This window comes from Capsicum annuum, unplaced genomic scaffold, assembly GCF_002878395.1.
Source record: "Capsicum annuum cultivar UCD-10X-F1 unplaced genomic scaffold, UCD10Xv1.1 ctg1715, whole genome shotgun sequence".
Classification (NCBI taxonomy): Eukaryota; Viridiplantae; Streptophyta; class Magnoliopsida; order Solanales; family Solanaceae; genus Capsicum; species Capsicum annuum.
The window spans coordinates 359217-371875 of NW_025822796.1; the positions used below are offsets into that span (position 1 = coordinate 359217).

At 30.7% G+C, this 12659-nt stretch overlaps 1 protein-coding gene across 1 annotated transcript; it reads left to right on the forward strand.

Moving 5' to 3' along the window:
* The first annotated feature begins 6870 nt into the window (after positions 1–6870).
* Positions 6871–9839, forward strand: LOC124890415 (probable galacturonosyltransferase-like 1). The gene is made up of 3 exons (XM_047402263.1): positions 6871–7597; positions 8006–8561; positions 9601–9839. The coding sequence occupies exons 1-2, from the start codon at positions 7079–7081 to the stop codon at positions 8558–8560; spliced, it is 1074 nt and encodes a 357-aa protein (XP_047258219.1). The 5' UTR covers positions 6871–7078; the 3' UTR covers position 8561; positions 9601–9839.
* Positions 9840–12659: the final 2820 nt, after the last annotated feature.

Below are 12659 nucleotides of genomic sequence, written 5' to 3' on the forward strand. Positions count from 1 at the left end.
ATAATAAGGGCTCATAATAAGGCCATATTAATGACTTACTTTTTTTTATGGCTAGTAGTTTCAAGGGAATAATTGACAAAAAATGCATCTTTCAAAATTAATTTGTCAAATGTCCATTTAATTTTTTTTGATTTATTTTTTAGATTTAGAATGTAAAAATTGGGGAAAAGTGAAAAAAGTGGGATTCACACGTGGATCAAGGGATCAATTCATCATTTTTATAACTTTACAACTTTAATATAATACACCTAACATGCTTCACTTATTTCAATATAAAAAAAGAAACCCTTTCTCCCTCTCCTCTTCAGTTCTCAACTCCCGCTTTTAAAACTTTTTCTCCCAAAACCGTCATTTATGTTTCTTCTTCTTCTTCAACTGCTAAGGGCTCGTTGTTGCTTCGCAAGGTTAGTTAAAATCAGATTTCGATCATTGTTAGATTCATTTAAACGATTTTCTTTGCTAATCGATTCGTAGCGATGTAGGAAATTTTTTTTTTTTTTCAAATTGGATTGATTAAGTAGTTAAAAAAAGAGAATTTTATAGGTAATGAGTTTGATTTTGAAGCAATGGTTGAGGTTTTATGCGACATTTTTGACAGATTTTTTCGTCGATCACGATGTTGAATTTTAAAACTTTTGTTTACGAGTTTTGGTTTAGTTCTGATTTTTTTTAGCAAGAAAGTGTTGAATGGTGGGATAATTGCTATTATAAGAGTTATTTTGGCATTTTGATCTGAACAGTAACCTGTTTCTGTTCGTAGATCCTGGTCTTTTCGTAGACCCGTGGTCTATTCGTAGACCCGTGGTCTATGAAATGAGAATGCCCTAGATTGAAATCAATTTTTAGACGTATGAAATTTTTTTAAAATATGATTGTTGAAATAGTAAAAATTAAAAGATTAATAGCTAATTAGTTGGTGCACTAATTTGATTTTTAGTAATTATTGTGTTTTGATACTGCATGTTGAATTTTGGTTCAATTATTGTATATTTGTGTAGTGAACTGTTTAATGGAGGGGTATTTCTTAATTTATTTATTTTTTGGGGTTCGTTTGAGCATTTAGTTATTTTTCTGTTGATAGACTTGTGGTCTATGAACTAAAAATGAAAGATTTGTTTTGCAGGAGCACATTGTGTTGAAAATGGCTAAACAAAACGTCCTTTCTAAACGTAAAGACGGTACCGCTTCTGATTCTGTTGGTAGCAGTAGAAAAAGAAAAGTTGAGGCAGTTGAAAATATCTCAAAAAGGAAGAAAATTAAAGAGGCAGTAGAAAAAAAAAGCTGAGACGGTTGAATGCTAATATTGTTAATGTGTTGTTGAATGATGAGTAGTTAAGATATGATAATTTTTTTTATTTCACAAATATGAAGGTTGAAGGATCTGGTGGTAGGATATGACAAACATTCTTTTATTTTATGAAATTTGTTATGATTCTGCACTGAATCTGCATGGAATTTGAATATGCAGGGTGTTGTCATAATTTGCACAGTGTATGCTTGATATCATAGAATGCATACTTAATCTTTCGTATACTGCATGCATAGTCTATCATTACCATGCTGCTCGAATTTTAGTTGACGTATTATTTGATCAACTATGATTCTATTAAAAATAGTGTTAACATTATAGAAAAGTAGAAGTATTATTATTTATTCAATATCACTACATCCATGTTACACTTTTCCAAAGAACGAATACTAGCATTATAGCACATAACATCATTTTTAGGCCATTCTCCCTTTCTTCGGCCAAAATCAATTTTTGTTTCAGTTGATCCCTCTCCATTTGCGTGTCATGTAGCAATACTTTAAAGTGATCCCTCTGTTCTTCGATTTCTTTGAACAAAGTCATGAGAAAATCTTTATTTTCTTTGCATTGTTGAAGCCTTTGTAGTAGATTAAATTTTGCCAAGCCTTGAAAATTGATGTCTCGGGTCCCGGACTCAACGTTGATGGACTGGTTGGAGGTGATAGCTCATCAAGCTATTTAACGAACGAGCATGTGCCTTTATCCTAGAAAAAAATAATAATTACATAACGATTAACTTAACTTTATAAAAAAGATACATACAACTCACCTTCGCAATTGCACAATTATAAAATTTACGACCTGAATTTGAATTCGTGTGTGACGTATTTTTAGAGTATTTTTAGAATTGGATGTTTGAGATGCTCGAGACATTGTAGAATTTTTAAAAACAAAACAAAGTGAATAAAATAAAATAATGAGGGATGTACACCTTATATATGAAGTAAAAACGAAGTGTTAACACTGATGGATTACAAAAGTAGCCGTTTATTACCGTTGGAACAGTAAATTTTTTTTGGAACTAGTGGTGACACTTAATAGCCTGTCGTAGATCATGACCTATGTCAGCCATCAACGAGATACCAAAGTCTACTGTAGACACTCGTAATCGATGGACCCTCAATAATATGTTAAATAAAAAATATTACAGTAAAAAATATACTTGTGCTTTGAGGATCCATCGATTCGATTGGTCTATCGTAGACTTATGCCTTAAGGAGTGCATCGATTGATCTTCTGATTATGCGTAGACCTCTGCTATAGACCAACACTTGAATGTTGTTTAAAAATGAGTAAATAAATTAAAAATAAATGTAGTGTGGGTTTGTACACATATGAAGGAGTGTAAGCAAATCACATAAATATATTAGAGCTTATACAAATTAGGGGAGGTGAATTAAGGAGTGTGTGGATGAGTATTGATCGAACAAACAATATCCTAAGAGTAATGATTGTCAAAGCACAAGTATATTTTGAGAATGATGATTGTTCAACCACTATCCATTCTACATACTCTTTTGATTTGGGGTGGTGATTGAAGGAGTACGTGGAATGGATAGTCATCAAATACAATCAACATCCTCAAAACATACTTGTGCTTCGACAAACATTACTCTTAGGACATTGTTTGTTTCGATCAATACCCAACCACACACTCCTTAATTCACCATCCCTAATTTGTATAAACTCTAATATTATTATGTGTCTTGTTTATACTCTTTCATATGTGTACAAACCCACACTATTTTTATTTTTAATTTATTTATTCATTTTTAAACAATATTCAAGTATTGGTCTATAGAAGTGTACATAGGTCTATGTAGTCTATGAATAATCAGGATAACAATCTATGCACTCTTGAAGGTATAAGTCTACGGTAGATCAAGCAGGTCGATGGACTCTGAAAGCACAAGTATATTTTTTACATGGATTTGACATGTGTCAACATTGATGACAGTTTATTAAGTGTCACCAACAGTTCTAGATTGTTTGTTTAACCACCACCAAATCATGTGATTATGTGTTTAAACCTTTTTAAATTTAATTATTTTCTTTCAACACCCCCAAATTATGTGATTATGTTTTTAAACTTTTTAAAATTAACTTATTTTCTTTAACTAGTCCCAAAACACGTGATTTATCTATTTAAATCTTTTTTAATTTAATTATTTTCTTTCACCAGCCCCAAAACATGTTATTATCTTTTTAAATCTTTTTAAATTTAATTATATTTTTTCACTAGCCCCAAATCATGTGATTATTTCTTGATTTTTTTTTAAATTTAATTATTTTCTTTCAAACTACAAGTTACTCATGGGCCATCGATTCATATAGTCTACCGTCGATTACTATGTTTAGTTGATACGAGACTGAGTCTAAGATCGATGATAGACTATTTATGTGATCTGTATTTACAGATGCATTTACTACAGATGCAAACACAAAAAAATAATAATAACCAAAAAGAGGAAAACAAAGTTTGAAAATAAAAATGCTTATATTAAAATTTTTTCATTGCACAATCATAAAAATCTTACATGAGGAATATTGGCACAGCGGCTAGAACAACCAAAATAAGCACAAAACGAAGAAGCTTTCTTCTAACAACAATCCTACCAAGAAAGCTTCTTCTGCAAGGTGTCATACTTTGTTGTCCGCAACAATCAGCCACAACCACGGAATAAGCATCTCACCTTCATGAATTTGGTGCAGCTCTTCTCCATATAGTAATCAAAAGACTGCCTCGTCATTACTGTGTCTAGTAGCATTTTCAGCTTTTTCTTATCGGCGAATATTTGACTACAATAGAAATTGATTCCATCGGTGAAGGAATATCCTGGTTGTGATCCCATTCCACAGTCTTCTTCATCATCTTGCGAGTTCGATGAAAAGTCTTTCATATGCATAGAATCATCTTTCATATTAATTGGATGATCGCCATTGTTCTCGTAATCATTCAAATCGTCATCGATCAAATCATCATCGACTGTCGGGCACCGAGGTGGGGGTGGTAATGAATTCAGCGGTCCTTCGAAAGACCTCTCAACCATATTTATCCTCAAAATAGGCCTAAAGCCATCTGCAGCAGCATCCATTAGGTATGTCAGCACACGTACATCGTTATTTATGATCGTAGAATTCACCTTTTCCCTCGAATGCATTAGATAACTAATCACCAGGTCGCTCGACGCGCAATCTAGATCCCCTCTCTGCATTACGCTTGCAACAAATTCGTTGTACGAACTGTTGTGAGAATTGTCACCTTGATAAATGATCTTCATTTCCAACATTTGTGAGTCTCCACCCATTCTCCCATGAAATCATTAGAAATCAGAACAAATTCTGCAATACACATCCTAGAATTAAACTTTGATCGACGGTAGATTATGCTTAGGGTCTATGTCGGGATGTATGCACGGTCGATGACTGACGATGACGGGTCGATGGTTGCGCAGATATCTGTACAAAAACTTGAAATTGCAAATATTGCTTCTAATCAATGATTGTTGGGTTTATGAAATAGAGAAATGAAATTAGAGTCGCCTGAGCTGCTGTAATGCATTTTCTAAAGTGGTTTTGAGTAATGTGAGTGATTTAAAACTTTTTAACAATGTTGAAAAGTGTATTTGAGAAGATAGGAAACAAATGGGGTAACAATGAATGCAATGAACAAACTTATGATGTTTGTGGGTTGATTTACAGCTGATCGTCGAAAAATAACACAAAAAAAGTGGCCGGAATTGGAATATTTTGGAGGAAAAAATAACCACCTTCTATTTTTAGCTTTTGAATTTTTTTTTTAATATTTTTGGAAAACATAGATATTTTTGTATATATAATAGTGGATGATGGAGTAGATTGAAGTATATTATTAAAAACTTGTGGGTGAATTTATTAAGTTGGAAGTATTGATATAAAATGAATTATTATAAAAGTTGTAGCTGAAAGTGTTAAGTTGAAAAAGTTAGGAGTGAGGTGGAATTAAGTGGATATATGATCAACTTTTTCAAACTTTTAGGCATTTATCAAAATAGTTTTGAAAAAGAGTCTTTTTGGCACACTTGTCCTAGTTTCTAGTGATCTTTCTAAAAATACGAAAAATATCATGTTCAGCAATTGACCCCTTTACATAGATGTTTGGTTGTGTGGATCCCCCGATATTATATACTCTCTTCGTTTCATTTTAGTAGACTTTTATAGACTTGGCACATCACGTAAGAAAGTTTTAGTTAGTGGTATATCTTACTAAATTAATATTATTAATGATGATTTGTAATTACAAATTTAACTCTTACTACATTACTTGGTTATTTGCTACTAAGGGTGGAACGAAAAAAATATACTAATAAAATTCTCTTGATTTCATTAAATTGGACAAGTAATGAAATAACTGATTTAATACAGGGATCAAATAAAATGAAACGGAGGGTGTATATCTCGCATGTCAATCAGTAAACAATCTAAGTTATATGGTGGAAGTGATGTGCCTTTATTCACCAGCCATAACAACCCTATAACTAAAGTTGATGAAATCTAAATGTTACGTAACGTCAAGCAGCTCTTTCTTTAAACACAATAGACATCTGTTGCATCGGTTAACCTTTTTCTCTTTATTTTTCTAAGATTTTTAGCTCTGTATACTAAATTGTAAAAAAAATATTTATATAGTAACAATTATTAAAAATCATAAATTTCAAATTCAAAATTTATAAACTTCATTCATATCATGCTATAGATCTTTATGATCCGGCTCATCTCTAAACTCTGCATATAACGGAAGTTTTATTGCACCGATCAATTCTATTCATCATACCCTGAATTCACCTGTGTCTCAGTGGAGCTACCCTGGACGTGGATGTGGTAACTAAAAGGTAGGGGAAAGAGGCATTAAAACAACATTGATAGGAGTATTTGCTTATCTATAAAGAAATGGACAAGTACACGTTGTCCAAAATGCAAAGGGATCCGCAACAAATACGTGTTAGCAGCGACATTGCCGCCACATGATGCACACCTACTCTTTCTTCGTCTCCCAAAATGTTATTTATAAGGTCGTCATATGTAAGTTCCACGATAATCATCACTACTCCTTAGTAAAATGAAAGCTTGGTGAAAAAAAATGGTAATTGATAAGTTATCACAGGTTTAAATACATTACTACTATTAAAAAAGTTAAAAACAATATCATCGTGTATTACATAAATCGTTATTACAGTGGGCGGTCCTTATATTTACCCGAGTTCAAGTTCTAAGCATTATCCACGACCAAAGTTAGGCAAACCCTTTTTGCTGGAAAATATGTTGTATGTATAGTAGCATTAAAATTATTTTATATTTATATGTATGTATTATTTTATTTATTTGCTTGAATTTCCGTATAAAAATTCTGAATCTGTCACTAAGTATATCCTATAAAAATATTTTACACAATCATGAGCCTATTTGGATGAAAATATAGGTTATAACTCAAAAGTTAAACGTCATAAGTTATGAATTTCAACTTATGACTTTAATTTGGCTTAAAATAAGTACTTGAAAGCACTTTTAAATCTTATTCAAACACTATTAAAGTCAAAAACTCTTTAAATTAGTTTGACTTAAAAACATTTAAAATAAATAAATCCATTCCGCCTCAAAGTCACTTATATATAAAATTAATTACAGCCCCTTTGGGATAGGCAGAGAGACTGAGCTTATGATATAGTACTCCTATATATAAAAGGAAAGTAGTGTGGCATGGCATCTATGTTTATGTAGCTCCCCTCCATAATGATAAAACTTGGAAGTTTCGTAATTTCTCTTTTATGGACCATCTCATTTGCAATTGCTGCACACGTTGGCTCTATCAAGACCAAAACTTTGCATTTCAAAGAAGCCCCAAAATTCTACAATTCCCCAACTTGTCCTTCTTTTAACTACTACCACTCCACCGACACGAATAATATTACTAACAATACACAAATTTGCTTCCAAAATGCAGTAAATGTTGCCATGACTCTTGATGCTGCTTATCTCCGTGGTTCGATGGCTGCCATTCTTTCTGTTCTTCAACATTCTTCTTGTCCTGAAAATGTTATATTTCACTTTGTGGCTTCGTCTTCTGCTAATACCGATTATTTAAATGTCACGCTTTCTACTTCATTTCCTTATCTTCATTTCACAATTTATCTTTTCCAAGATTCAGCTGTGGCTGGATTGATTTCCACGTCGATTCGCGCTGCTTTGGATTGTCCTTTAAATTATGCTCGGAATTATCTAGCTGATCTTCTTCCTGGATGTATCCAAAAGGTTTGTGTACCTTGCTCTAGGCCTTGGTTCTATGTTTTGATTATTTTCTACATTTTGATGTGTGAGTGCGTGTGAAATATGAATGCATTACTGCATATGAAATTAAGAATGATTAGTTAGGGAAATTTGGCCCTTTGAATAATGTTGTTGAAGGTAAATTAAAACTCGGTCGCTAGGGCCGTTTGTCCATAGAGTTTAATTAATTTCAAAATTTATAACACTCCATCTAGAGATTATTTAAATATATTATTTGCTTATTAAATTAACTAACTATTCCAATTTCATGCTTGAAATATATAATCTGAAGCTCGAAAAAATTCTGATTCGCCAGTGTCTACTTGATGTAATAAAAGAAAATCCTTGGTGTATGGGTCTTGTTCCTAACATATTTGTTTTGCACGTATGTAGGTTGTGTACCTGGATTCAGATCTTGTTCTTGTAGATGACATTGCCAAGCTAGCTGCTACACCTCTAGGTGAAGAATCAGTTTTAGCAGCACCAGAATACTGCAATGCAAATTTCACTACCTATTTCACCCCTACTTTCTGGTCAAACCCTTCTCTTTCTTTGACTTTCGCAAACCGAAAGCCTTGTTATTTCAACACGGGTGTAATGGTAATTGACCTTCAAAGATGGAGAGCTGGAGATTATACAACAAAAATTGTAGAATGGATGGAACTTCAGAAGAGAATGAGGATTTATGAATTGGGTTCATTGCCACCTTTTTTACTTGTTTTTGCTGGAAAAATAGCTCCAGTGGATCATAAGTGGAACCAACATGGTCTTGGAGGAGATAATTTTCGGGGACTGTGTCGTGATTTGCACCCTGGTTCGGTTAGCCTATTGCATTGGAGCGGAAAAGGGAAGCCCTGGGTACGGCTCGATGCAAGCCGCCCTTGCCCGTTAGACGCCCTCTGGGCGCCTTATGATCTGCTGCAAACACCTTATGTTCTTGAATCCTGAGGTAAAAGTAACACTACTTTTTATTAGAGTTTAAATTTCATGCATTGATGGAACATTTTTTTTCGCCTATTATCAAGTGAAATTGATAGAAAATAACAAATAGAAAAAAATACATAAAGTAGCATACTTAAGTATTAAATTGCAACACTTTTATCAAATTACATTTTGTAGCATATGTATTTATATTTTTGTAGCAACAGTTTACAAAAATACGAAATACATATCGATCATAAGGGCATTAAAAATCATATGTATTTGTATTTTTGTAGCAACAGTTAGCAAAAATATAAAATACAACTTGCTATATTATGTAATTATGAAACTGTTGCTATGAAACTCATAATTAAGGGGATAAGGATGCTATTTGTGAAGTTTACCCTACCAAATACTATTAATAAGAAGCATAATGATAAATTCATCAATAAAATAACACAATGACCTACTATAATTGGTTAATTCAATTGTATATATAGTATAACTATGTTTATATAACTTGAATCTTTTTTTATACTTATTAAAATATTTAACTTTTATATTTACAAGATAATATTCTAAAAATTATTTACATTATCTATGCAGTTTAACCGTTATAACATATTATTACTTTTTATGCCCCTTTTTGTGACACAATTGCTAGTTAAAGAGTCAAACAAGCTTCTCGATCTTAATTATTTCATGTGTCCTTTCAATATTTTGAATGGTTAATTATTATATGACTCGCAGTAATTTTTTACAAAGTTTCTAAATACGTTAATTTTTTTAAAAAAAAATTAAAAATTTTGCGTCCGAGTTCACACTGAAAATTAGATAATTTGATCTTCATATGATGAATCATGCCACATAAAATGGGATGAATAGAATATTATTTTCATAATATTATATCAGGTTTAATTTGCTATGATATATTATTACCTGGTTATTGATTTGAACGTCACGAATAATTCGAAAGTGCACTCATTAATTAAATATTTGTGATTATCTAATGTAAATATATATGTTGTTCGAGTTAGTTTGTAACGTACACTTTGGTTGATTTTCAGAAGCTATAAGAAGTTGGAGCACAAGAGAGAGTAGAGATCTGTGTACTCATGATTAGGAGATCCTCCTCATTGTGTTATGTACAGTAAGATTTTCTTTTCATGTCTAAGGTAACGGCTGTTTCTTGTATATTGGAGTAAGTATACAGTTTGGAGTTTTAGTGTGGTGCTTATTAAGATGAACTGTTTTTTGATAATTGTTTAATTGAGAATAAGTTATTTCGAGATTAATTATTTTGAAATTAATTATCTCATTTATGAAAAAAGAATAACAATATAATTTCGAAATAACTAATATTGGAATGAGTTATCTCATGTATTTTGTACCCATTAAATATTGAATAAACTCATCATAAAATAAATCTCAAAATTATTTCTCTCTTATTCTTTATTCCAAACTAGCATTAAACATGACTTGCATGACAGTTTACCAGGTGAATCTTTATTTTGACTGAATTCAATCGTTGATAAATGGTATTTTGGTGATTTCAAATATACACCTCTTTTCTCTAAGTGATTTTGCCATTAACTCTTTAAGGATTTACCTTTTCCGAATTTACTTTCTATCAAAATGAGTTTATATGAGCACCTTTTAACTTGTAAACTACTACTATCTTGTTTTGTTCAAATACAAAGACATTGGATCAAGGAAATTAGAATCAGAATTATTCAACTTCACGAAATCAATAAGACCGAGTTTCTCACTTTTCTCTTCTATAAATATACGCTGTATTAAATTAAAGTTACATTTATTGACTTATCTAAAAGAATTATATTTTATACGGTACATATAATGATCACAAAAATGAAAATAGTAATCTGAAAAAGAAAGATGGAGTACGACTTTTACACACGTTATTAAGCACCATCACATGATCTTCTTTTAAACTCTTCCCCTATTCATCTTGCATGCATTACTGCATTTCTTTGAGTTAAAAAAGAAAAAGACTTTTGTCTCATTCAGTAAATATCCTTAGTCCAATGATTACCCTTACGTGGTTTCATACCGTACGCATAACACATGAAGGGGTCGTTTGAAAGAGTATATAACATTCATGTAAAATATAGTGTATTAATACTATTTGTATTAATTATACATGTATTATTTTTTATATATTATTTAATTTGATGTATAAGAAATAATACATCTTACATAATTTTTATAAAAGAAATGTTTATTTATAAAAATAATCTTCTTTGATTTTGTACACTTTTTTGCAACAAAATTTTTTTATAATCTCAAATATAATTAGTATTGTTGAACTAGTATATAGAGGTTTTGGATTAATTGCAAGACATTCGCCTTTGCCTATGAAATATTACTCCAACGAATTAACATAGTCGAAAAAAAAATAAAATATAAGACGTAAAATTAAGAAACAGTCTCAATTTTATTTTTAATCTTTTTAAAAACCCTCGAAGCAAAGCAAAAATATGTTACAATTATTTAAATCAATTATTCATTGTTGTAGATTAAAATGATGAGAAAAAAATTGTGAAATGTTTTGAAAAGATTTACTAGTGCAAATTAAAATGGCGAGAAAGGGAATGATGAAATATTTTGAGAGGGAAATTGAGGGGTATTAAAGTCATTTAATAAGTTAATGTATGTATTAAAGACTTTGCATTATTAATATATAAAAAATGGGTGATATTAGTAATACACACCCTAATATACAATAAAGTGTATAACTAACTTGCATTAGTTATACATTGACTAAAAATTATACCAAACAAGATATTCTTAATACACATTAATTAATATATGCATTATTTTTATCAATACACTCTATCAAACGATCCCGAAATGTATGAAAAGAGGAAAAAAGGAAATTATTCTTTAAAAAAGGTAGGAAGTGTTCGGGAGAGAGTAAATTTTATGACTTAGATTCGAGAATAACCACATTCAATGTTAATAATTGGATTATCAATTTAACTATTTATTGATATTTTTTATAATTTATTTGACCTATTTTTCTTTTTAATTCGTTTAAAAAAGATTGATTATTTCTCTTTTTAGCAATTCTTTAATCCTAACTTTTCGTTTGATATTTTAAGACCACAAAATTAAAGAAAATTATGATACATTTGATATATTTTTAATTTCAGATCATAGAATTCATTTTTTCTTATTTTTTTGAACTCCATCTCAAATAAAAAAAAAAGTCAATTAAGTTGAAACAGAAAAAAATAATTAATATATATAAATATATAAATTAAAGATATAGAATGTGTTTGATATGAAAGGAAATAATTTTCTGAAAAATGTTTTTCAATCTTCTCATATTTGATTGGCTTAAATGTTTTGAAAACTATTTTTCAAATCAACTTATTCCTAATATCTAAGAAAAATTACTTCCCTTCAAAGAGTAAAGAAAATATTTTACAAAATTTTTCAAAATTTTCTTTCAACCTCACTCTGAAGTTGAAATATTCATACAACTCTCAAAATCACTCACCTCTATCCCGACACCCAATCCCAACCACCCCCACCCCCTACCACTCCCACACTCCTCATCCAAAAAACATATTTAATGTTTTAAAAATAGTTCAAATTTTTTTTTACCTTATCCCCTATCCTACCCCCTCCCCCATCCTCCCTCCTCCCTATCAGCCCCCTCTAAAAAAATATTATTTTTTAAAAAATAAATTTAAACTTTTTTTTATCCCACCTCCTACTCGACCCCACCCCCACCCTTACTCCCCCCTCCTTCCCCCCTCCCCCCCCCCCTCAAAAAATAAATTTTTTTAATTTTTTTTTCAGAAAAAAACTCAAAACACTTTTCACATCCCTCCCCCCTCCACCGAAAAAAATTAATTTTTTTTAAGAAAGTTTAAAACTTTTTTCTTATCCTATCCTTCTTATCTTTCGTCCTCATCAATTTTTTTAAATATAAAAAAATACTTTTAAAAAATATTTTTCTACTTACACAATGAACACAAAAATATAAGTAAGAAATAACTTATTTTCCTAGAAAGTGATTTCTGTCTTCATATTGAACACACCCTAAAAAAATTATTTTTCGAATTTAAAAATTATTTTTATAAAAAGTATCTTATAC